The sequence below is a fragment of the Centroberyx affinis genome, unplaced genomic scaffold (assembly GCF_046629955.1).
Source record: "Centroberyx affinis isolate AG114_WGS23_722 - 3 ecotype Tasmania unplaced genomic scaffold, CSIRO-AGI_Caff_v1 ptg001080l_1, whole genome shotgun sequence".
Classification (NCBI taxonomy): Eukaryota; Metazoa; Chordata; class Actinopteri; order Beryciformes; family Berycidae; genus Centroberyx; species Centroberyx affinis.
The window spans coordinates 212,287-240,214 of NW_027279627.1; the positions used below are offsets into that span (position 1 = coordinate 212,287).

Here is a 27,928-nt window from a genome sequence, read left to right on the forward strand (position 1 = left end):
ATATCATCAGTTTAGAAGGAGGCAGAGTGAGAGATTGCTGATAACGGGTCTGCCTCTCTAGAATATATAGTCGTAATCATCTTACTATTTACTCTGTATTCGCTGCAGCCTATGCATTCTCAAATTCTGTAGTACTGAAGTGTTCTGAAGCACAAATGATATCAGAAGCAGATAACTGTCTTATTTCAGAAAGTCAAATTTTTTAAAACCTTGATAATAAGTGGAATTGAAAAATAAAGAATCAAAGCTGGCAAAACCAGTCTATTGCTGACTGAACATAGCTAATGAAAGTTCTGAAACTATAAATGGTAATATTTATATTTTGTGATTAAAAGTGGTAATTTATCTTTTTGCTGCATCTACTTTTCCTCAACCTGACTCATTTTCTAGATTTCCCAGAATTCCTTTTAGCCACAGCTGAACTTGTTCCATTCAGCTGTGGTTTTCACATGTAGGTGGAGAGCATTAGTGAAAGTGATAGCAATAGAATGAGCAGGCGAGAACGTTTTTTTTGATGTCCAATTATGTTTAGTAAACCAGATATATAATAAAAAAGAAAAAATTGCATATTCTATCTGTATTAGTGTAAGAGTGGACATGCAAAGACAAGAAAACTGTCATTGCATGGTAAAAAAAATACCTTTAACAAAACTAAAAAACCTTAAATTTAGACAATTTATTTTAGATTTTGCATGGATGGACTCTTACCTTCTTTTTGGATTTGAAGACATTACACCTAAAGGAATTACTGGAGCCGTCTCTAGCAATGTAGCTGAAGATCTTTAGGTCCTGGGAGTCATGAGACACGTAGAAAATCCTGGAAGACATTTTTCCTTTACTGACATGACACCAATCTTAACCATTCAGAAAATGTTACTCACACCTCAAAACATAATTCATCCCTTTCTTCACTATCGAAATATCTTCTGCTCTCAGGAATGACAGAGATGATGCAGCAAAGTGATACAATTAGATGACCACAGCAAAATTAGGGAGGAAAAACTGACTTATTTCTGATTTATTTCAGTTAATGGGTGACCATGTGGGCAGAAGGGTCCCCCCACTGAACTCTGTTTACCACTATATTCGTGCCATCGCTGTCTGGCTTTGTCCTTGCCAAGCCTGGACTGAGACAGTCTGCAGTAAACTGGCAGAGCGAAGGGTCAGACCTGCATCTCCATCGCTGGCTACGCTGCTATAAAACTTGTCCACTGGGAACCAGCCAAACAAATTATGACCATAAAAAGCTTGGCTATTGAAAGCCACATGATGGAGAGCATACATCCCCATTGCAGTCCCATCACACACACACACACACACACACACACAGACACACAAACACAAGCCTGTGTAATTATATTTACATGAACACACACGCAGTCCCTTGATAAGGTGTGGCTTTGCCAAATGAGATCCACCCACAGCAACATACATTATTTACAAACACACGCACAAATCTCAAAGTGCACAGAATCACACACATGCTGGTCAGGCACTCAACGTTAAGACACTTTTAAGTGGGAGGCTGACTACTACTACTTGTGCTCTGTATACAGTACAATGCTTTTTTTGTTATTTCTATATTATTTTACAAAATTGAGAGCTTGCTTTAGAGGTAACTGCTTGTTTTTGGAAAATTACATGTACCTTGGACATATTGTCTGAAAGAAAAAAACAATAATAAATGCAATAGCTAGATTTGGTCTTTATTTGTATTTGGAGCATGAAAGTCATCATCAAATGTCATCATCTAAAGTAATATTTTACTGGGGAAGAGGACAGTGCAAATAAACAAATAAACCTTTTCTGCTGAAGGAATCTCTACTTCATATTTAGAATAGGCCTTTCTTTTATTTTAGAAATTGTTTTGAATAGTACAAAATCTTACTGGGCTCAGGTTGCATATGCCTGTAATTAAATTCATGTAGACACACACTGGTAATATTGTGCATAACTTGAATTATAGCAGTTTGTCAAACAAGCGGAAACCCCACTGGACACTTGGTCTCAAAATACCAAACCATTGGATGGGATATACACACAGTTGAGTGACACATTCCCTATATAAATAGACTTTGTAAAGCGTTGGCCACTAGGTGAACACAGTGTGAGAGCAGGACGGCCCTGGAAAGTCACACACTTTACAGTTCACATATGCTCTACCAGCGTCATGCATAAGTTATAGATAATTCATCAGGCTGTCTTATGAACGTAATTGCACTTGGCACATACATTCAAGCACATTAGTCCTGTATGGTCAAGTACATGGGAAGGCCTTTAGAGTAATGCAGCCACCAGTGTAGCACATTAAGCTCTACAGCACTAAACAAGCCTCAGCTTCATCCACAGGGGCTCAGCCAGCAGATTTAATTTCCACTGAGAGCCATGTTACCTACTGTACACTCAAAATAATGCATGTTACTACGGTTAAAACTAACAAGTACATGACATAGAGGAAAGAACTGAATGTAATTTTTCAGTTAGAGATAATTTGATCCTCTGGGTTTAGGAAGCAAGGGGCCAAGATAGTGAGATTTAACACATTACAGGTGATACAGATTCAGATCCAGAGGCCAGACTCACCTGTAGATGGGATCATGCATGATCATCATCTTGCTCTCATCCCAGGTCCACTCTTTCCTCTGTATGAGAAAGATAATTATGATAAAAAATTGAGCTCTTACCGCTTAAAACAAAGTTACACACCAAAAACAGATTTTACATGTTATACCTTTTAGTAGTAGACAGTTAAATCTGTATTTGTGCAATAACTAACACATAACAGGAGAGAGATGCTTCACAGTAAATAGGAAAATGACTTTAGGAACCGCAGTGTTGTGACAGGACCTAATGGGTCAATTTTCTGGTTAGCACAGCTGTGAATTAAATGTCATGTAAAACCCCAAACAATCGTTCTATGAGTCCTTCATGGTCACAAACTGTCTGACATCACAGGACAAATATAACGCTAATTCCCTTTTAGTGGGGATTTTCCCTTTAAGATGAAGATCTACATTAAATCTGTAGATCTGTGGAACTTATGCAACTACAGTCCATTCAGAGCTGAAAATCTGTGTTGACAGTAAACTCTGCTGAAGTATGTTTACTTTCTCAAGCCGGTGTTTCTCACATGGCAGTGTTTCTCGTTTCTTTCAGACTGTGTGATCGGTGCAGCAGCCGTACCTTCTGTTTTTTCCTCAGCATCACCTTGACTCCATCCACAGAAACCACGATGCTGACCTTCTTCTTCTTGATGTTCTTGGCCTTGAACTCATACTGGGAAAAACACACGGACAGACAGAAGCACATCAGCATAACGGCCTGTGGACTTCACACCAGTTCAAGTTAAGTTTATGATCTCCAATTGAGCACAGTCTGTCACAAACAAATAAACACACAAACAAAAAAAACAACATTCTGCTAGTTGATGTTACCATCATCAATTGGACTCAAACCCTTTCCGATATATTTATTATGTAATTTAAGCCCCTCCCCCTTTCATGATTGGCTGTATTTCGATCACCTACGTCTATTTTTTTTAAATCATATTGAGATCAGTGATGGCTCGTCAGACTCAGGAAAGAGCTTCCCATTGATTGGTGACGTCATTAATGATACTCCCTCTTTCCAGATTGACTGTTTTTCATTGTCTTCATCTATTGATCCAAAAGTTACATTAATTACTATGATGAACCCAGTATGCAGGACTTCACTGATAAATGTCTTGTTGTTTGTCACGCTGTATGAAAAATTAAGATCTAACAGTTATGTGATGCATTGTTTGAAGTAAACAATAAACTGTATTAAGCTTTTGTTTGGTTTCCTACAGCCAAATAGGTCACAGATAATCACAAATGACGTACTTTCAATTATTTTTTCAAAAAGCACATGATCAATCCACTATGATCTTAAGAAAGGTCAGCAACCATCATGACTTTATAAATTCCCCCTAACTACTTTATACACCCACACACACACACACACACACACACACTTTGGCCCTATCTCTTCTTTGCAGTGAGAGTGACCTGAGTGTGTCCTACTGTACGTTTGGCATGCTGACAGAATTTTAAGGGCATAAACGGGACAATCTGTCAGTATTAAGAGATGATCCGCACTGCACTCTAATATATCAGCTTCTTTAATAGCTTGGCAGCACTCGATGAGAACAGTGATAAAAAACCTCTAATTCATATCAGCAGCAAAGCCAACCACCGAACTTCTCCTCACCTCTCTGATGCCAATCAAGAGAGAGGGAATACTCTGAACACGGGATGAGAGAGACAGATAAAGAGTAATGGTGGAGTGAGTGATTTTCAGTGGCCATCTACAATATTGTGTCGTAAAGATGGCTCTGTTTGCGAGGACAACTTCAAGCTGACTACAATGTGAACCAATACCCAGCATCCATAGGTCAAAATACCCAATTCAACTGTATTCTGACTCATCATAGGCCGTCTAGTCCAGTTTCACTTCAACAACCCTGTATTGATGCACTGGATCATCATTTGACCAATTCTTGGGAATGAGTACAAAGGCTGATAACTAACATCATGCCTTAGAGTGACAGTGACAGCAAAGTATCATTTGGCTTTGTGTACAGCTGAACCATGTGCACGACGGGCACACACACACAAACATACCCAGACACACACACATCCTCACACATATGTGCAGATTCTCTCTCCCTTACTTTCCTTTTCCCTCCCTCGCTCTCTCTGTCTCAGTCTCTCAGCGCCGCACACAAAACACAAACCGTCCAGCCCTACTGTATATTTCAGAGCTAAATAAAATAACAATCAGGTGAAGCGCCCAGAATAGGGTTTTGTCTCTCTTCTGTTTGCTGAATGGCACAGCTGCGTCTGCACTGAGTGACTAACACATTTCCACCTTGTTAGCTGGCCCGGCTCTCTGCTGGGGAACTTAGCAAGTCTGCCACGTCGACTCGAATTAGCGTCACTTTTAAACATGAAGCAGGGTTCGGCTCTTGTTTGCTACCAGTTATCAAGCCCTACAGAGGGACTGCCACGCCACAGCCTCCATGATGCAACAGTACTAAAAAAAACGTCCTAAAAAAAAAACCGTCAAACGTCAGCAACACAGGATGTCAGTCACCTGCAAAAGAAAAATGCCTTCTCATTGCTATGATGATTGAAAAAAAGGAGGCGTAACCATTTAATGCACATTGAAGTAATTGAAAACAATCCATTAAATGGCATTGTGTGACTGTTCAGTTTCAATATTTCATTTCATTTCAAAATGTCTATTAGGTTGTATTTCACACTAATAAACTGGAAGCCCCAAAAGCACTGGAATAGTGCACCATCCTTTTTTGTCTTCACTGTCAAGGCAGACAGTAAAAGTCTGGAAAATTCAACTTTTGTCACTAATTCTGTCTGCAGGCACAGTGAGCCAAACTTTCCACCAGTGAGTTTACCACAAAACAACAAACATCTACTGAATACCACCAACATGTGAATACAGCATAAGTTAGTTGATTTGAGGGGAGGAGGGGAAAGGAGAGGAGAGGACAGGAGAGTGAAATAGGGGAGAGGAGAGGAATTGAGAGGAGAGGAGAGTAAAATAAAGGAGAGAGGAGAGGAGAGGAGAGTGAAATAAAGGAGAGGAGGAGAGCAGAGTGAAATAGAGAGGAGAGGAGAGAAAATGGAAATAGAGGAGAGGAGGATGGAAGAGAGGTGAGCAGAGGAGAGGAGACAGAAGTAGAGGTGAGAAGAGGAGAGAACAGATGTTATGCAAGGACCTCCTGCAAACTGTGACCTTTTACTCCAACTACCCACAGCGCTGCGACGGTACAATTACCCGAGCATTGTGAACAAGCCAAGACCTGCCACACGCCATAATAACATACTGCACTGATGTCCTAAAGTGTGAGTGTGTGTGCAGACCTCAAGTCATTTTTTCCTCACTATCACAATGCTAAGCTGTCATATTTGTGTGTTCCTATACACTCCTGCCTGCATATGTTTACACTGGGTATTTGAAATGCCGCGCTCTCTCTGCCCTGGATCCATGGTGATTAAAGTTTCGGTCTCTAATTATACAGAACAAAGTCCTGAGAGAGCTGATTAAATAGAGAATGGGCTTAGAGAGGGAGAGAGGAGAAAACAGACCACAGAAAGAGAGAAGTTGGCCAGGATATAAGGAGGAGAAATGGAGAAATGTTCATACGGCAAGGAAAAGTCGTATGGTGAGACGAGGGGAAAAGGGCGCATGAGAGAAAAGAGTCCTCATGAAAACTATTACATGTTATTCTAGGAGTAGAAACAACCACACATCCAAAATGCCAAAACTTCCCTTTAGCACTAACACATTTGGAAAGCAAGATTATAGAGTATGTTGGGGATCAAGATCCCAGTGTGTAAGGTAAGAAAAATGTTTGCACAATAAGTGCAATACAAAAGGAATAGCATTTATATTTAGGTTATTAGTACTAGATATTTTAGAAATGTCATGTATTCAGTTTTGTATTTTACTCCTACAGAACAAGGGTATAAACCAGGTATTTATTTGAGCTTGTCTCACACACTTGTCTAATGTGGCATTGCAGAGGGGTGAAATAATGTGATGAGGTAATTTAAGAAAGGCAACTGAGCAGAATGATGATTATCTGACATTAACCTGCCAGACAGGACATCTGAAGCGAGACAATAATTTGTCATCTTGGCAATACTAATGTGAGACAAGGGTAAAAATCAATACTAACACACACTAACTTTACATGCATGCACGTTTGCATGCAAAGAAACACACATCCACACACCACACACACACAAACACAACGTCTAATACACTCTGTACTGCAAAATCACACGCATACCTTCTGTTACTCAACGCTATTTGTGTCAAAAAACACTTATACACTAGTCTTTTATAATTCAGAGTTTATGCCAGCGTTCTGGTGGAGCAAAAAGGGATTTTGCAACTTCATCCAAGTATGAAAATTTTATATTTTCTTTGCTTAAGTGCAAAAGTGTTTTGAAATATTCAGACTTTAATGCACTTGCATTGTTATGTTTTTTTTTCTTTATCAACAGTGGCGCAAACAATTAAAAGCTCATGACACAAGATCCCCTGAGCCTCAACACGTAAAGTTACGTAAAAACCCTTCAACATCAAAAAATATATTTCAGAGTAGAGCTTAGTTTACTTTAGCTCAGCACCAAGGATGTTTCTGAAAAGAAATGTAGGAAGACAGACTTTGAGAATAATACATGAGTGCTAATGAAAAGTGCATGACTAATATGTGGATTGAACAGTCATGCAAGGGACATGGGCTTAAGTTCTAAGATGCACTCTGCAAAAATGTGTCTTAAGACCTTGAAACTATAAGCCAACAGTGATGCAGCGAGTTACACCACTGCAGTTAGAGGAGCAAAATTTAAGCTTAAAGCAAATACAATGAGAGAATATATAGTTCAAATCTCTCTCAGATTGGATGCGGGCGCTTCTAAGCGGTCAGACTCATCAGTCTTCCCAGACGGCGAAACAAATTTCAGTCAGCGTTCCGCTCTGTAATCTATTAGAGAAGTGTCAGACAGAATGGTGATGACTTTGCGTTTGTGTTCGGGAAATGATGAAGGGGAAGCTGGCTCTCAATACAACATTTGATCCCATATGCAACACAGCAGTAAGTGCACCTTTAATAAGTCTACCTTTAGTTGTACTTAGTCAGTCTCTTTCTCTCTCTCTCATTCAATTCAGTGAAGCTTTATTCGCATGTTTTGATAAAACATTTTGCCAAAGTAGAAAGCCACAAACAATGACATAATAGAAATGAATAAAAGCAATATTGAAAATAAAATATGAACAATGTCCAACATAATGAGTAAAATTGACAAATACATAACACATAATGGTAAATAAAAAGGTAAAGAAAAATGCTCATTACAGTTCTATACAGTGTATAAGTCAAATAAATACTTGTCTTACACTGAAGCATATCTTGCTTTGTGACTTGATTTGTATTTTCTTTCTCTTTCTCTCTCTCTCTCTCTCTCTCTCTCTCTCTCTCTCTCTCTCTCTCACACACACACACACACACGCACAAACAAACATATACACTCACACACACAAACAGCCTCGCCAGGTTTGTTCACTGACAGCACTGGAGCACTGGATGTATGTATCTATCACTTCAGCAGTGAAAATGTTCTAAGTTGTTAAGTCCGCCCCTTTAAACAAGAGCAGACACAAAGACATTACAAGATCAAACTAGAGGCGACAAGAAGCCATTTATTTTTTAATGGTATTATCTGAGCAAGGCAAGACAACATAATCTGGTATGACATTTTCAAACAAGTCTCTCTTTGTGGCATGAGTAATCAACGAAGTGCAAAGCCGCCTGTGATATAATCACTCACTATTTAATTACAGAAACTCATTAAGGGTTGAAGGTGGCAGCTTTGCTTTCAGCTCTTTCAAATCAATTATTTACAACAAAAAGAGGCCGACAACTGGAGACAGAACAGCAGGTTAACACTAAGTGTGGAAAAGATCTACAATATCTCTTTAAAAATCTTGCAAGACTTACTTTCCACATTGGTTGTTATGTTACCAAAAAGCCCCTCTCCGGATCATTTCAAACAAGGAATATGAAAATAAACACCGCTTCAGTATAAAATAGGTTATATGCCCACTTGGGAATGAAACCATTAACTCTAGATCTAATAGGAAGAGCTATTACAGTAATATCCCTCTCCAGTGTATCCAGCAGGTAAGATTATGAATGGTCTGTTTACCTCCATGGGGCCCTGGACCACTTCTAACCACAGTCTAACCAGCAAACCCCTGAGTCTAGCAGAATCTCTGGGTCTGATTCATGATCCCCAGACACGGATTGGGATCTGACTGCATCCACAGAGCACCATTAAGGACGAGGAGGCCCCCCGAGTCTCACAGCCAACTGTAGAGGGACCCCAGAAAAACAGAGGTAGCATTTCACATGCACACTGTGGCCTGCAGAGCAAGACTGAACTTCAGTGTTACGGTGTTGACCGTCCTCGTTCCTACAGACAGGGAGTGTAGTGCAGGGAAGAGAGGGGGCCCCCAGCCGTTACGCAGGAGTAATTATTCTGTGCATAAATAAAACCTCCCGGCTTCAAAAGATACCTGTCAACGACCCCTTAATGAAAGGCCGGCGAGTCTTACATGGTCCGTTAACGTCATTTGGTCCGAGGCAGATAGACTGGCTTTAGGAAATTTAGAACAGGAAGGTGGAAATGGACAATTTTGTTTTCCCCTGCTGTTTTTGTAGTTTTTAGAGTGAAATCAATGGGCAGGACTTAGGCTTTGCAAACCAGATGATGGAATAAGAAATTATGGACAACCCCCAATCCCCTTTGACTGCGCTGAAAGGCAGCGGAATGCAGGGAGCATTGTGGGTCGTCGATGCTCCCTGTAGTACCATTGAATCCATACAGGACTCCACAATGGGCCCTATAGATTGTATCCTAGCAACCACTTCATTACAATTCTCAGGATTGGGGAGTTTCAAGGAATTTCACTTTTTTTTTCCCAAAAGAACATACAAAGAGATGACTGTTGAGAGCAGAACTGGGCTGAGAAACGCAGCAGCTGTCCAACAGCCTGGCATTTAACTTGAAAAGAGACTTCCGAGGTATCCAAGGAGTTGGAAATCAAAGTGCCGGGAAACAATTTGAAATTAAATCAACAAGTTTCTTTTATTACTACGTTAAAACTCCAACTGAGTGCTGAATTTTTAAGAGAAATCATGTTTTTGCCAATAAAGCAGCTGCATCTTACAATGTCCCATTAGTTTAACAAGGAATTTGAGCTATTATCACTGTTGCTAGCATTCTGTCTCTCCCTGCGAGTGGTATTTTCAGACGGGCTTCTCTTCCCCGGGCCAAGGAGGGAGGACCGAGTGACTCCCATGATGTAGGAGAGGTCCAAACCTCCTGAGTGAACTTGCATGTTTCACCATTAGTCAGCAGGAGTGTGTATGAGGGAGCAATTACCTCGAACAGTCGCTATGGAGGACGACCTTGGCCTAAATCTGGAGTCTGTGTTTGTGCATGCTGGCTGGTTTGTGTGTGAGATTGAGAGAGGGAGAGAGAGAGAGAGAGAGAGAGAGACAGAGAGAGAGAGAGAGAGAAAATAAGGAGAAAGTGTGTGTGTGTTGTGCTGGTGCCTGTCTGTGCCTATGTGAGCGACTTCCGCCTCACTGCAGATACTATTGATTGGACTCCTGGGCTCCGGTCTTGGCAGCCCACAGAGAGTGGCAGGCGAGCCCTGTGGGAGAGACGGTGCTAGTGGGAAAACAGCTAGCTAGCAGGGCCGCTTAATGGGGGCTTCATCGGTGACAGCAGGGTTACACACAACAGGGGAATTCACTGCAGGGATGTAGAAGAACGGGGGCTTTTATTATGAAAATAAGAACCATCCGTGGCTGTTGTATACGCTTACAAAAACAATTTGCAGCAAAAGTTGTTTTTCCAAACGGATTGGCTTCAGGAGGAAAGTTAGAGTGTGCTTTAAGTGATTATTTGATTTGTTGTTTGATTGCATTTTGTGGTGTGTGAAAAAGCTTTGGCTTCTGTTGTTGAAGAGTGTTTTTTATTGTGAATGCTTTATTGTGTTTTTTTCTCAGTGTGTTTATTCTTCATTTTTGTGACAAAATGCTAGTAGACAGGCTTGCACAGCTGGCACTGACACTGCCTCAGCTCCATCTGGGAGCTACAGCTGCCTCTTTTCTAGATAAATGACTTTCACTGCTTACGCTGCAAGTGCGTTTACAGAGGCTGACAGACAGAATTTGTTAATATCAATCTTACTCTGACTTAATATGTCTGCACAGGAACAGGGAAAGAAGCAAAGCACCCTAACTCTGGTAACCATCTCAAGAGGCCAGTCGGATACACTTTGAGCGATTATCATAAAGTCTTTTCAAAGCAACAAGGTCACAAAGAGCTGCCACAGATAAAAACAACGAACACGATGTGCAGTGAGTGAACCCGTAGCTTTTTAAAGTCATCGAATACACTTCAAGCAGTCCTGACAGAGGAAGCAGCTAAGTCGTAGTGCGGGCCCTGGCTGGCAGCTCCTTGAGTGTTTGTGTCCTTGCAGTGAGAATGGACCCGCGCTTGAGTGACTCTCTGACAGGCGCAGTGAAAGGACAGCCAGTCCCAGAGCGGTGACGGCCGCTACTCAGAGTTACTCACATGGGGCGCACAGGAAATACAAAGGAACAACCTGAGCGTGCCAAACACTCACACTCAGTGACACACAGATGCAAAAACTGCACGCAGAAACACACACAAAGTACATGCATCCACATGTGCACACACGGGAAGAAACACATACACACACACACACAAACTACACAGCACAGGCACTTAAAAGACAGAAGAGATTTGCTGTCCCAGAATGGGCAGAGTCACTGGGGAATTGTTTTCATTATTTCATAACTTTCAAAAAACCCCAAACCCAAAGTGATGTAACACATAGTTATAAAATAATCCGTGTTTCAGTCATGAGAGCGGGGAAACTTCTGAGAAAACAGAAGCAGACCTTCCACCAATCGTTTTTTTTTTGTACCATGTCAATCTTCTCTGTTTTTATCTAGACAGTCTGACAGGACATATCAGGTAATTGCATGGAGAAAGGACACAGACCATGGTAGTCTCTCTTTTAAATGTTATGAGCAAAAATATGATGTTTTGGTCATTTGGACTTCATCAGACATAAAGTATATTCTGTAACAAAGAGAATCTGAAAACAGGTGACAGTTGGTTTACAGTAATTGACAGTAATTAGGTGATAATGAGGCAAACATTTCTTTCATTATGTTAACTAATTACTTTTGTTTCCTCTTACATCACCACCCCAGTGTTTACAGTAACTTGACTGATGAGACACCAAAGCACTGTCAACTGATTGTCATCACGTGTTCAAACTGAAACATCATATTTCTCCCCACTACACTCTAAGCCAACCACAAGCAAACCAACAGCAACAACACAGCTGCCTCTTTATGGTCTGTGGGTATGTGCACGCTAATAATCTGATCATAACCTGACTGATAACCTGAGTGCATGTGTCAAAAGGTAACAGTGACTTAATTCACTGACAGTGTGTTTGTTTACACAATGTGGCAATGCATGACTCATTCATTCTGTGTGAGTAGATTATGATGTCTCTCCTTTGAAATAACACAGAATAATATAGCTTGCATCAGTGTGTCTTTAAGCTCATCATGAACAAAGAATACCAAAAAAATGACAAAATGTCCTGAGAGTGTTCATCTGACATCGAGATGGCTGCTGGCTGGATCTCATCCTTCTCTGAGTAAACCAATCTATCAAAAGCTGGTAGGAAACTTTCTCTTTGCAATATTTGGTAAAAATTTCAAAACACCCTCTGAGCTATCAGTAATTCAAATGGTCTGAGAGAAGATCAGGCCTCTCTGACCGCTCCTGCCTCAGCCTCTACAAAATCTCATCGCTCCCGGTAAATAGTCATATCATTTATAAAGTGCTTCAGGTTTGCTTTATTGATTTTATTGATTTAATTTCCCCCATTTTACCTTGGCATGACAAGCGAGGTTGTCTGGTCATCAGTCAGGATTCACTCAGACAAAAAATGTGCACAATCTAGTGAGACATGAGTGGTAGGGTATACAGAAGAGGCTTTTCCTGCACTGGTTAGTAATGTCCAAGTGGCTAACATCCCTGCAGTATGCCTGGATTGGTTCTGGCCCATTTTTTAACAGATGAGTCAAAACTGAAAGGATGAATTAAACTCCAGTGTCTTTCGTCAAAAAACGTGCCTGTTTGCCTGTTTTAACAAGTCACACCAGCATACTGTGAGCTCAAAATACACACATGGTATGCAAAATGCAGCCAGGCTGGCAGGTGTGCAGGAGTGAAAGAGCCAGAGAGAGGGAGGAAGGGATACAGGGGGGGATAGAGTTAGACGCAGAGACAAAGGGGGCCCCAGAGCATCCTGCAGAGAGAAGTAACACGGGGACATGCACATGGTGATATGGAGGTGCTGAGAGCGCCTCTGTCCAGCGCAGTGGTCTGGCAAAGCAACAGTCAGAGTAATAGGATTACTAGAAAGAACCCCGTCAGATCACAGGCCCCAAAATCCCCTCAGCACCCCTGCACTTCTAATATACAGCAGGAGAAGTGATCACAGGTTAGGGCAGCGGCGGACTTTATACTGTGGAGGTTCTACACAGAGACCAGTTTTATGGCCAGGAGCTGTTAAACACATCACTGCTAGTTAAGCATGAGCAACTCAGGGCATCTCATTTAAGGGAGTGAAGAAGAATGGAAAGGCTATTAGGAATAAAGTAAATAAAGGTTCAAATTCTCTCCAAAGATCTTTACATAGCACCTACAGCAAAAAGAGACAGGAAAATAGAATATTGATCATGCATACTTATTTCTTTCAGTGCACAAAATGATTAATGACTTGGAATCTGTTAGAAGTGGTGTGTGTGCGTGTGTGTGTATGTGTGTGTGTGTGTGTGTGTGTGTGTGTGTGTCTTATTAACACAGACACAGCTCCCTTTTCTTTAAAACTAGTTTCCCTCATTTTTCTGCTGCTTAACTGCAGGTCTCCATGTGTGCCATTAAGGGAAAAGCAATGCGAAAGCAAGTAGAGTATTGGACCTAAACAACACAGAGAAAGCAAGAGACAAGGGCAGAAATATTTAGTTAGGACCAAATATTAAATAAAATTGAGCAAAGTTTGAGGCCCTATAAAGTCACACAGCCCAAGGCAATAGCCCGGTTAACTGCCAGTGTTTTAGGGGGGTAGACATGGGGTGCGAATCAGGGGCGCCATCTGTCCCTTACATGCGAACATGTCCCAAAAAGCCCCTTGGAAGAGGCTTTAAGAGTGTGTGAGAGAGCTTTCATAAAGCTCAATAATGAGTAGCCTAAATCCTTGTCTGAAAAGGCTGAGACAGTCCTCATCATGTAGCCCGCTGTACCAGCAGTGACCTTGTATGACAACAGCAGGTTGGGTGAAGGGGAAATGTATGTCGCCACATGCTCCACACACTGACTGATGACAGCCACCTCCATTTCACTGCTGTCTACGCTTTTTTTTCCTGCCTAACTCCTTCTCTTAAAGAGGTCTTATGCTTGTCAGTGTAAATATGAATTTGTTCTTAGTTGAGTTGCAATCGTGGTAAAATTCATAAAATGTTTCTAAAAATCTGCAAAGCGTGACTGCAATGTAACTTGGTGGATCAGACAGAGAGAGAGAGTCAGAGAGAGGCATAGAAAGAGAGAAACATTGGACCTGCCCTGTATTGAATTGAATTTTATGAATGAAGGAGTTTACTTTGTGTCTTTATTTGGTGGGACTCTACTGTTGAGGCTCTGTGAGTCACCATGGGTAATGGTGATTACAGTCAACTGAATGGCTCAGAAACAATGAATGCCTTTTGTGCAACACTGATTCCAGTATTCATCTTGCTCTTAATAGCTGTCAGTTGCTGGGAATGTACAGTATGTTGCAATGATAATTAAGATCCTGTTCTGTATGGGGCGCCCGATGGCTCACTGAGTAGAGCGCATACCGTAAGGCTCAGTCCTTCGTTCGAATCTGGCCCACGGTCCTTTGCTGCATGTCCTCCCCGCTCTCTCTCCCATACCTTCCTGTCTCTCTCTCACACTGTCTCTATCAAATAATGCCTAAAATAAACCTTAAAAAAAAAAAGATCCTGTTCTGTATTTGAAAAACCTTGATTCCCTTATAACCCTTATTGACCTGCAAACAGTCATGTAGTAACAGAAGCTGTGATAGGCTGGTGGTAGTTATTTCCTTGGTATGTATGTTGCTGTTGTTCCACACAATAAATTACACAATAACCAACAATACCACAGCTGACAGTAATATAAAAGTCCACAATAGTAAAATCACAACATATCAACGTTTAAAATGTGCTCAAGAGTTGTGTGAGTTCAACAATTTGGCGAGGACTGCAGAGTTTTGATATTTGCAGTCTGTAAATTACATTTATGGCTGTTGATGACCAGACCTTTAGTGATTTTTTGTTGTAAAGAAGCAATTCAGGAGTCCACAAGCTGAAGTTTGGAGAGTTTTGGTGAAGGAAACCACTATTTGGCACATCTCCGGTCTTGTTATACCGTTGTAATTTGGACCAAAGCTTATTGGACGGGCTCTAATAGTTTCAGCTGGAATAAGAGAGCCAGGATGATGTCAGAAATCCACTAGATACTCCTGTATTGGTTTAATGTAGCCAATGCAGATGGTCATAAGGAGAGGGAGAAAAATGGAGAGAGACTCAAAGAGTAAGCGAGAGAGAGATTTGAGGAGCTCAGGCTTTACCATGGGCATCCAACTACACACACACACACACACACACACATACACAGAGCGAGAAAGAGACCAATCAAAGGCTCAAAGGCTAAATAGTCGCACTGAAATCCAAATGCGATCAAACTGTGCAAGGAAAGCAAGAGAAAACCTGAAAAAGGAAGGAGTTTGGGAAATTCAGATTATGTTCCAAATATATGCTAATGCCTCAAGTGCATACGATTAGACGGCTTATGGGCCGTCTCATCCCTTATAATCGATTCAATTTTTCTGCCCTGATGGCTTGATGCAACTGGAGATAACAATGATGCAGCAAAATAGTTTCTCTGACAGTGGGTTATATATACAATACAGAATCAAATGACACATCATGTAAGCCATATTCCTGTTCTGTTCAATCAACAACTCAAAATACATCTTTGACTTTATTTTTATCTATAAAAAGCTTACACCGCCTAAGTGACATACATTAGCCAAAGATAAATGGATGGAGTTTGACAGGCAGGGGGATTGCTCTCTGTTAGACCAGCATGCCTTCAGTATGAGTGACAGACACATTAGCGTGTCATATGGATAGCAAAGAGTACATTATCTTGTTAGTGGCTGTCTGGATGGCAGTGGTAAAGTGCTTTAGAGTCATTTGGCTAAACAGCAGCGGTTCGCTCGGCTCATTCATCCAATGAGAGTGAGCCGAGGAGCAGCCGCTTTGCCCCACTGGACTAAAGTAAAAACCACAGTCTCCTTGAGGAGCCTTGACTTTCTAAACGCATGAACCCCGAATCAGTCATCATACAACGTGGCACATGTAGATCTAGACTGCACTGTGGAAGTGTGTTCAGTATACTGGAGCATTTCCCTCCATGTCATTATATCAGCTGTGTGAGTTATTAGTAACAGTCAGTAGGACGATGTACGTCTGAGGCTCTGAGCTATAAAAGGAGAGTGGAGGAAACTGGTTAATGGAGGTGTCGCCTCCCAGCAATCAGCAGCAATTTAATGTCACAGAGCTCAACTTGAGCCCCGGGCTTTTGCACCGCGACTGCTGCCTGCAAGCACAAACCAACATAAACTTGCGAGAAGAGAGGGAGAAAGTAGAGAGGAGTAAATAGAGCTATGATGAGAGAGAGAGATGAAGGGAGTGCAACAAAAAAAAGAGTATCAGAGTGAGGGGGGTTTGAACGATAGAGGCTGGAGAATAAGACCTTGAGGCTTTCTATGTAGCAAGTTGGAACAAGATGAGAGAGGTGAGATGCACACACACACACGCACGCACACACACATACACACACACACAAAATCACATTTAGAAGTAGGGCAGCCTATCTGCCAGCTCCAAAGCCTGCAGCACTTTCCTCAATCATTATCCAACAAGCGATACGATAATACAATGGGCCTCGTTTATTTACCTACTCATGCTAAGACACACTGCTCACAGACAGGCAGGGGAGTACATGTTACAAACCTGGCACATAATTATATTAAGTTATCTGGAGAATGATTTCCAAATTGAATGAATTTTATCAAAGTAGACAATGATAAATTGTACCAGTTCTGGAAAAACTGTGGTATACTGCTTTTCAATTTAGGTATATACTGTATATTTGAATATGAATAAAGGTAAAGTCTGAATATATATAGGCCGATGCCTTTCCTAGAATATCTTTTAGCCACTGTCGTCACATGTTACAAGATGAACCTTACATGTAGTCTTCACATCAGCCAGACTTGGAGCCCATCCCAAACCTGAAGATTAGCTGGGAAAAGGCATGTTTTGGCGGCAGAGCTGGTTGTCAGGGCGACCTGAGGAGTGGCCTGACATTTAATTCGGAGCTACAGAATAATAGAGAGAGAGAGAGAGAGAGAGAGAGAGAGAGAGAGAGAGAGAGAGAGAGAGAGAGAGAGAGAGAGAGAGAGAGCATTTCACACCAGTACCATTTATCAAATACAAACCAAATACAAACTAGGGCAAACCCTATCACTGAACAAATTACAAATGTAATCTTTCTATTTGGATGATCTGAATAACCAAACCAAAGTGGCAGACAATCTCTTCTCTGCCAAAGATAAAGAAAAAAAACAAAAAAAAACAGACTATTATCCTGACCAAGTCTGGGCTCATTGACCACCACATACAGTAGATACCCAAAGCCGAGGACAAACTGTAGTGGTCACTGCTTGACAGGAGAGGTTGAGACAGATCCACTAGTAACTTGTTTTATTGATCTATATTCAATTATATTTTATTATATTGAATCACAATTACTCCCTAATTACTTTACTTGTGCCTGGCTCTTACATCTTTACCTAGCACAGGAGTATTTGTTAACTCCACCTCTCCACCTCTTAGTTATTCTAAAATCACTGTAAAGCACAGACTCTCATGGCTTATTGCTTCATTGAACTGAACTGAACTGAGCCAGGGTCTGTGTTTGTGTGTGGGAACGGGGGCGGGGGGGGTAGCTGTCTGTCACCTTTTAAGGCTAGCAAACAGCTGTAAGAAGCTTGCATCACTGTTATGATGTTTACTTCATAATGTGATCAAATTATTCCAGGGTGCTTCATATCATTAATTACCAGGGAAGCTGATTTCCTGAGTAGGCCTAATTAACAACTTTATGCTGCAGTTATCTCTAAAGCTGATTAAGATTAAGGTCGACTGCTCAGGTAGATCTGTGTCTAGAATGAAAAGCAGCTACATTCAGAATCAAACATTACTTAACTGTCAACTTTATAACTGCCTCCAAATCTGATTTATAGTCCTGTTCAATTAGATGGATCAATGACACCTGCTTGGTTGACCCATACACATGTCTGACTGGAAGACTGGTCCATGTGACTCCATGTACAAGACTAGTTTCAGGGAAAGGTTTGTCCATCCAGATCTTTGTACAGCCAAATACCACTGTACAAACAGAGGCACACATACACACACATGCACACGCATACATACACACACACACACACACACACACACACACACACACACACACACACACACACACACACACACACACATAAGTACAAACACCCACACACAAATGTCCAGGTCCTGGTCTGAGATGGCCTTAGGTAGTTGAGTTTCTACTTGAGACGGGATGCTGACAGGTTTTCGGCAGACAGAAGCCAGCAGATAATAGCAGATAATAGGACAGGGAGGGAGCACAGTGGTCAGTTCAGATGGATGTCTGGCTATGGGACTGGTAACTATGAGCTTGGACCTGCTGACATACTCCAAAGCGTGAACATTCAAAAAGTAAAGGTCTTCTATGATTTCTATACCTTTATAGTTGAGTTCCACAATAAACTATATAAATGAGCACATAACTTACACTGGGCTTCAAGCCCACTTTGCTGCTGCTGAGGCTGCAGAGAGCAGCGGTCAGGGAATGTCTGCAGAGGAAATGTGCCTTCAGGCAGAGGGGGAGGACTGAGTCGGTGGCTTTAGGACGGGCCCTTCCTTTGGACGGGGCTTGTTTTGGTTGAGGGTGGGGAGATCATCAGAGTGTAAGACTTGTCTCGTTAATCTAGGCACTGAAAGACATGGGATTGCCTCAGGGAGGGCAATGAAAGCAGTAGCATGTGTGTGCGCGTGCGTGTGTGTGTGTGTGTGTGTGTGTGTGTGTGTGTGTGTGCGCCCATGTGCGTGCCTGTGTGTGTGTACATATGCTGCCGGTCGTAGAAGCAGGCACCACTCACCACCTGTCTGTCTATCCATGTGAGCAAAGACCTGCTGCCATGTCCCTGCAATATAGCCAACCTAACATCATGATGATGGCACACTAGTGGGTAACAAAGAAGAGAATACAACCGAATAAAACTCAAAAATAATGAATACACAATGACATCACACAAACTGTACATACATACACTACATACGTTAATTCATTGGCACAGAGATGGAAACACAAAACAGCACCAGATGAACATTTTGAAGACAAAACAAAACTCCACATGAGCATGGAGAGACAATCATCTCGTTGTGGCTATGTTTCTGTGAGTCAGAAGTCCGTTGGTAAAATCTGATCTACTGTAAGAGTTTCTCAGTGTGAATGAGTCTGAATGTCAGGTCCCTTCCAGTGGGGAGCACCTAGCTACAGAGCGGATAAAAGCTCTTTGGAAAAAGCCTGCGACTGTTCCACGAGAGCCCAAGCTACGATTAACAGAGAAGATCACACAGAAGTATTCTTTCAAGCATCACTCATGGATTGTTACTTTTTAAAATTTAGAGAAACAATTGTTAATCCACAAGAACGGGAGCTCCACCAAGGGGTTTGGATAAACAAGGGGCAACTGTACTCTAGATCACATCTAATCCAGTACACATGTAGGTCACCTACTATGCTCTAGTACATCTGCTATTTAGCTAACATGAATACAAAGTGAAAACAATGTCCCCTATTATCTACCATTCCTCCCCAAATACCCCCCCCCCCCCCCCCCCCCCCCCAGCACACACACACACACGTACATATACACAAGTCCATACAGAGCAACACCCGGCCAACCACCCCCCTTTTGCCATAGATCTGTAGCCCCCCAGGAGTTAAGCTGTGCTCTCATTTCTCTCTTGGTTTTCTGGGACAGGCAGAGTGTGTTATTGTTATGCAAAACTGGGATCCACTGATATTTAGACAATGTTTGTGTTGGATCGCGACTCCTGTGCACAGTTATCCCCTTGGTCTATTATTTGACGGTCATCTGTGTTTAAGTCTAACTGTGATTCTGGGCTGTGTGTGAAATGCCTCATTTGTGTAACTACATCAGATGCTGTCAAGATGATGTGTGATGTTCGCTAATCTGTGCGCGCGCGCGTGTGTGTGTGTGTTCTGCAGTCTTCAGGCATGGGTAAGCATTTGCTATGGCTAGCTGCCAAAAGTCTGACCGTAAAGCATGAGACAGGGAGCAACATGAAAGAAGGAGAGAGAGAGACATAGAGTGAGACAGAGAGACTGAGAGAGGAGAGCAAGAGCAAGATAACAAGGGGGAGAGAGATGGACATTTCTCTAGTGGAGGTAATTGAGGTAACTGTCAAAGAAGACTTTTTCTCCTTTCTGAGGTGTATGAATAAGTGACATGAATTAAGAGAAACATGATAGTTTTATCATCAAACAACAATTCAGTTCAATTTTTCAACATGCTTTATTGGCATGAAAGTCATCAGACTTTATCAGTCATCAGACTTTAAGAACAATATTGCCAAAGCATCTAAGAATAATGAGCTAAAAACACATAATCTAACAATAGGGTGTATAGTAAATACAAAATCAGCTCAAACAGAAGCAATCACCTAATAAAACAAATAGATGAATATTACTATATTCATAATTAGTATATAGGTGCATGTATATAGACTGAAAATGCACCATTACAACACTGGTACATTGAGAGGAGAGAGGATTTGGAAGCAGTACAAATCTCACTCTATTATTTTGTTGACAGAATCCTCAGGAACAGACAGAAATTGGAAGAAGTAATGCCTTTATTTGTATGCCAAGATTTACTTATTTTACTTAATCCATTGTGTCACTGTTATTGCTTTTCCAAACTTTTGTTGCTCAATAAATAGAGAGAACAGTCGCACACAAACATGAGCCCATCAATACTTGACCACAGGTGCGTGAATTCCATATGAAAAACTCAACGAACCGTGCCAAGAATCCGCACACTGCTCAACAACGGGGGAAAAAAAGATCCTTTTCACTGAGGCATTGAAAACAGATTTTGTGTAATGATCTGTGATGCTCTCAAAATAAAAGGTGCAAAGTGCGGTACAAAAACTCAATCACATCTTTCTCAGTGACACTCAAAACCTTGGCCAGACTTTCTTTGTCTTTGGTTTGAGTGTCTTGAGTGTAAAGACACAAGTAGCGCACATACATAGACACTGCATTGAAATTTTGCTGCACTTTCTGACAGGGCCAGAGTGTTTCTATTTCCACTGGATCCCTCCACACAGCCAAACCTCCCTAAAAACATCTGCTCTCTGTCTGAGTCATGACAGTTCAGCAGCCTCTCAGAAGACTGAAACAGACACAACGGACCCATATACCAGAATGGCAGAGACAGAAAAACATAAGTTTTGCCCTCCTGTCTTTCTGACATGGTAGACGGAGACAGAAGCAACTCTTCTCACGAGATGATGCAGACACACAGAGGACAGAGAGGGGAGCCATGTAATTTCCAATGAGACTCTTGGCAGTCTTAGGGAGACGACGGCATCCTGATGGACATGTGGGGGAGGCTTAAAATCCCATTACAGCCGATCAAAATTCAAAAGGAAGCAATGCATCCCCTGTCTTCAGCCTCAAATCTATTCCTGTCAGCACTGAGTAGATAGCCAGAGATGGGCTAAATAGAGACACTCTATTTTGGTAAGAGGAAAGTGAGGGGGTGGAAAGAAAACGGCATTGGTGGGGGGGGAATGGAAATGAGGGAGAGAGAGAGAGTGGAGAATGATAGAAAGATAGACAGGAGTGGGGAGGAGAGAATGTCCTTCTAAAACTTGTTTCCCTTTAGAGACAGACACTGGCGTTCTGTAAATAGCTGAGTGTGTGTGTGTGTGTGTGTGTGTGTGTTCGTTTGTTTCCCTGGGGAACTCAGATAGATGCATGTCCTTTTCTGAGGCAGTGAGCTGTGGATGGCTACACCAGCTCTCTCAGTATGGATGCAGCAACTCCTGCCTTCGTCATTCAGCCTTGTTAATTGATTGTGGAGGCTGGTAGAATGCGACGGCTCTGGGTATAGTGGAGCACTGGAGCTCATGCACACATTCATACACACACACACACACACACAGCCGAGGTGGTTTCTACGCCACTGGTCAAACTGAAAGAAACCAATTCTTATAAAACAAGACAGTAAGACCAGCCACCCATAATAGTCTTAACAAAACCTTTGAAAAGAACCACAGGATACAAAATTGTGTCTTTTCACTTCCTCGCTGTGGGAGTGGCAGGTGTGTGTGTGTGTGTGTGTGTGTGTGTGTGTGTGGCTGAGGACTTGACTCAACTAGCTCCAACAGCGCTTCTCCCCTGTCAAACCCAGATTCAATATCTGTTCAGAGATGATCATCGCCGTGTTGTCTGCTCTCTTTCGTCTCATGTTTGTGCCTCTTTTCTCACATTTGCTGAAACTGTAGAGATTAGACGGGGGAGATGAAACAACTCTGGCTCTGCCAGCAACTAGACAACTATTCTCAATTTCTCCCTGTACTATCAGTTTATTCCTCACTCCCTTGTGTTTTTAATCACATTCCACTGTCTGCACAGCCTGGGCTAAAAGGTTGTGATTCTAATTTGAAGACATGGCCTTTGCTCTAGTGAAAAGAGATGAGAGAAAAGTCAGGAAGGCCAGTCAATATTCATTTAGACAGAAACTAATTACATTTGACTTGGCACCGAGTCCCAAACATGCATGTCTGTCCTCTGAAACGCTCATCTGTTTGCATTCATGCAGCGGAGGCAGAGTGGGAGGGTATTAACCCAAGCAAGTAATGGTTGGCACGCAACAATATTCTTCCCATGCAGCACTTTTGAGTTTGAAAGAAAAGTAGATGTAATAATTAGCTTAGTCTCAAAGTGGTTGCGCTCATTAGCCAACTGACTGACTGTTAAATATGTATGGAGTCTGCAGGCTGGGGTGGAGGCTAGTGGAGTGCGGTATGTAAAAGCAGGCTATTAAATAATAAGGTATGAAAGCCATGCTTTACTGTTCTAATGGAAATGTAAAGATGACATGACACAGCATAAATACTGAGACAGACTCTTCCTGGGGTCAGTGTCATAACCTGAATCTATAAATAGTAACATCTCTCTGGTCACTATCAGCATGAAGTGGATGAGATGCATCAGAGACACATGACAGATCAATAATGAAGAGGTTCCTTTTTTTAGTAGATCAGTCCCTCCTGACGGCCAGACTCTCCAGTTTACAACTCGTCATCTGGGACTCCCTATGGCAGCACACTGCTCATCCATTAGCCATCCAAAAACCTGGATCTGAACAATATGCTGCTCCCAAAGGAGAGAGTAACAACAGCCATAATACACTGACTCATTCATTATTGACACAAAGATACTATAAAGCCTCATTTTGCTCTCTCAAGGGAACTTGTATATACAGAGATTCACAAACCCAAAATGTATGCATCCACATGTGAGCACACACACACACCCTAACACACAAATAGGCATAAATATAGGTTGCCAAAGAGATCAACACTCACACAAAAACAGAGGGGGAACTTTGTTCTTGCAGTGATCAAATGCATTTCCCCTGCCTGTCTACCTGCTTGGCAGTGCATCCTTCATCCTCTGCTGTTTCATCCTCTGCCTCGGCTTATGATGTATCTCACTGATGAGCATCTTTGTTTTACATTACTGTCTATTTTGGAAAATAACAGGCGAAATCACCTCACTCAGCTCCACTGGCAAGCCCATTCACACAGCTACGCAGACAGTCATAAACAGTCTGCGCTTTTTCTCTGTTCCATAGACTCTGGAGGGATTGTTTTTCACCCGAAAACAGTCAGCGGGGCACTTCTGATTTCACACACACACACACACACTCACATTTTCACACACACACACACACACACACACACACTATCATAACAAGAGAGCAGCCACCTACAGACCCGCTCTTCGACACTAAGCGAGACAAAACAAAATGAGAATTTTCCCCAAATGGTGAGAGAGAAAAAATGTTAGAGAGTGACGAGGGCCAGGAATGTTGTGCCTTAAAAATCATGCATTTTTCAGAGGATAAATGCACATTAAGGCTTTTTAGTTGTTCAAAAATGAAATTACACATTTCTTTCCTACATATTCACTCAGCCAGAGGAAGAGCCTTGTCATGTCTGAACCTAGCTACTGAGTCACACTTAGATCAGAGAAACACCCTGGCTCTCTGATCTGGCTCCCGTCTCAGTTTCTGAGGAAAATATTGGCCTGCTGGGACAATGAGAGAGAAAAATGATCACATGATTCCCATAGTTACACTACTGGAACGGCTTTAAACAGCAGGCCCGTCTGCAATTTGAGTGTGAATAATGAAGAGTGAACAGTAAATACAGGATGGAGGGAGTGAGAGGGGAAGAGAGAGACTAATAAAGTTGATAAGTAGAAAAACGGTTGATTTGTGGTCCGCTCTTGTCCATTCTAGTAAACTCTCACTGAGCTGCGCAACAGAGCGCAAGAATCATGCCACACACACACACACACACACACACACACACACACACACACACACACACACACACACTGCCCTTCAGCTATCACAAACGTATTCAGAAAGGGCAAGGTACCCTTTAGCAAAGAGAGTCACGCAAGCTTTCTCTCCCCCATTCCTTTCTCTTTCTACAAAATTCACAAAATTCATCCCCGCATGGCGTTCCCACATCGGACTTTTTGATTTGTTGTCCTGCCAGTGCATGTATCGCTCCATTTTAAACAGACACCAGCACACACTTTACATTGTGTGTGTAATTACTGTGTTATTGTTCAGGCTTATGTAAAGATGTCTTCCAAGGAACAAACACAGAAGAGTAAAAATGCATGTGAGTGTGTACTGTATGTGTGTGTGTGTGTGTGTGTGTGTGTGTGTGTGTGTGTGTAGGTGTGTTTCTGATCTTTAACACACGGAAAATGCTTATTGTAAACGAAAGCTGTGCTCTGTGTTCATCTTACCCTGATCCTCCTCATGGCTGCTACAATCTCCATCCGACTGTTGGGCCTGGGGACATCCAGACTCCCCACATACTGTAGTAAACAAACAAACACACACACACACACACACACACACACAAGTAGAGCATCAGAGATTTTGTCACACAAACTAGAGCTGCACAATTAATTGTTCATATGACAAACTTGGTGATTGAAACCCCGGCTGTATCAAGCGCTCCCGCTTACTTTCCTCAGCGATTCTCAATAGGCGCTTTGACCAATCACAGCCGATGAGTGTGCGGCTTATTCATCTCTATTCACATCTACCGTTTCACTGAAGCAGTGGTTCTCAAAGTGGGGTCTGAGGACCACCAGGGGTCCTTGAGGGGGGCTCCAGGTGGGCCCCAGAAAAATCAAGAAGAATCCAGCACAATGAGAGAATTATGTACAAGAATGACTGTTTGGATTTTAGGTTTAATTCTTCCCACTGTTGTTATACACTAGACAAAGTTATAATTCCCTGTAAAGATGCAGCCTGTAAAACAACAAACACTTTCTCAGATGTTTTTTTTTAAGACAAATTGTTATCCAGTGGGGGTCGGCGTGTCTGCACCACAAAATGAACATATCAGAAAGACAAAACTGAGATGAGCGTGCTGCTTGTGTACAAGAGACAAGCAGCTGGTGTTTGAACTTTGGACCAGTAACACTCCCTTATTTTAACCCTTTCTGCCACTGTGCTCCCTGACTCCCATTCTCTCTAGGGTTAATGCTTGTTAAAACAGGTAGTCTGTGCAGTGGAATCACACCAGACACCGAAAGGAAAAGTTCAGATCGATGTGTCTGAATAAATAAATGCCACTGAAAACACTGATTTAGTCCGTTTCTAGCTGCTTCCCTGAGAGGTTAAACTGACTTGGAAAGACTGAAGGGAAAAGTTGAAAATGGTCAATATGCTGACGCTGCTACTTTTAGTCATATTCATACAGCACTTATACAAACGTCTCTCCATTTTGAGGATCACGATAAACAAAAATAACAGGTTGGTCGTTACATCAGTGTTCAAGTCTTAGTTTATGCAAATTAGATGCAAACTTTGTCCTGACATTAAAGCTATCCCGCCAATATCCTGGCAAATGCCATGACATACTGGCGTTTGCGACACTGAAGCCAAACTGCCCATTATGTGTTTGTTTCAGGACGCTGCCATGTGTTCAAATAACTTCCTGACGGGTCGGTTGAAAACGGATTAGGTCCACTGCACATGCACCTGCCATCCCGCTCCGAAACAACACAATAACATAGGCTATACAACTCGAACTAGACTAGACCAGGCGGCAAAGCGGCACCAACAGGAGGGAAACTATTTATTTCACCTTGGCTTGGAAGTGTATCCCGTGCTGGTAAGCCTCGTCGTTGTGGAGCGGCACCCTCGAGTCCGCCACATCGTCCACCAGATTGTACCTGTTCCTCGCAGGCATCCTCGCGCTCGCACCGAAGACCCCGTCGCGGTAAACACCGTTTAACGAGTAAACAGAGAAATACTGAGTAGGCTAGAAACGCTAAAATCCACTGAGTCTGTACGACACGGCTCCAAGTGCGAGTTCCCCGTGGAAACGCAGTCCATTGTTATTGCTTGAGCTTCAAGGGTCCCGTCCTCCAGAGGGACACATTTGAGCGCCCCTTTTTTAATAATAATATAGCCTACCAAGAGGCACCTATGTTATTGTCCCGCATACGCCTCTGGTAATCACGCAAGAAGTGATTTGTTTCAAAAACCCGCGGGAGAAATCCACCGTGAGAAGCGAGGTTTATCCGCAGGTGATGTTGGCTGGTGGTGTGGGTATTTTTGAATCCTGTCCTGTTGGTGGCAACACTGCACCCCTCTCTCCACACGGCAAGCCCCTCATGATTGGAGCAAAGTTCCCGAGCATGATGTAACCCTGTCGTCCTCAAAGGAAAGCCTGGACAAGTTTCCAGGAGGTCCTGCGCTCGTGGAAGTGACGATGAAAAATTGATGCGCTTATTCTATTCCTGTGAAGTGGAGGATGAGTGATGAGTGAGTGATTTCCTGGGAAGGGAGAAACCAATACTGGAACTTGATGAGAAAAAAAATAGTTACTGTCGCAATGCAAATAAGTCTGAAATGTGTTTTATTATCTTTGCTATTAGGTCTATTTATTGTCATTGCTTGTTTTTCAAGTATCAGTTCCATTTTTTTTATTTTGAAATGTAATAAAATCGTTACAAATGGTCATAAATAACAAGAATACTGGCTAACCTTGTTAAAATCATACAACATAGGCCTATTCACAGTGCGACACTGGAACATTTTGTCTTGATTTTCTTTTTTCTGTATTTAACAAGAGTTCAGCCACGAACCAACCATTATTACCTGCTTGACAAATCGTTTTGAAGGCTACAAAATTACATCTCCATTTAAAGAAATGATTCGCCTTTCTGACCATAAAGTGTAAATGCTGTATTATAATTCTCATGAAGGATGCTCATGTAGATAGAGGCCGCTGAGGACCATAACCATAACTTTTACCATGATGTCATATCAGATAGTAGCTAACCTTGACAAAATGCTGAAAACTGATCACGTTGTTGTGGCTCCTGCTGCTGCATTATTATGGGTAAAACCATTAGGCCCATTACACTGCCTGTGGGGGCAGGGTGGCCTAACAGAGAGACCGTCCTGTAAGTGGAAGGTCACAGGTTCAACCCCCCCAAGTGCCACTGTGTCCATCAACAGCCATGTGTCCTATAACAAGACACTGAACCCCTAACCCTCCATAAAAGCGCCAAATGAATACCTAAAATGTGATTTGGCTTCATAAAAATTCAGAATTCATTTTGTGGGTCACTTAGAAAGCAGTGCATGTTTTACAAGTCCCACCATGACTCTTGTCTCAGTTCACAAA

The 27,928-nt window shown here is 42.1% G+C and overlaps 1 protein-coding gene across 2 annotated transcripts in view; it reads right to left on the reverse strand.

Moving 5' to 3' along the window:
• The window catches only part of LOC139647438 (carboxyl-terminal PDZ ligand of neuronal nitric oxide synthase protein), a 52,747-nt gene extending 26,173 nt beyond the window's left edge, over positions 1 to 26,574 (reverse strand). For both annotated transcript variants that reach the window (XM_071523335.1, XM_071523336.1), the window contains exons 1-5: positions 26,378 to 26,574; positions 25,023 to 25,094; positions 3,184 to 3,276; positions 2,584 to 2,642; positions 709 to 817 (exon numbers count right to left, since the gene is read on the reverse strand). In XM_071523335.1, coding sequence (XP_071379436.1) covers positions 709 to 817; positions 2,584 to 2,642; positions 3,184 to 3,276; positions 25,023 to 25,094; positions 26,378 to 26,482 — 438 coding nt within the window. In that variant the 5' untranslated portion in view covers positions 26,483 to 26,574. The remainder of the gene's footprint in view (positions 1 to 708; positions 818 to 2,583; positions 2,643 to 3,183; positions 3,277 to 25,022; positions 25,095 to 26,377) is intronic.
• Positions 26,575 to 27,928: the final 1,354 nt, after the last annotated feature.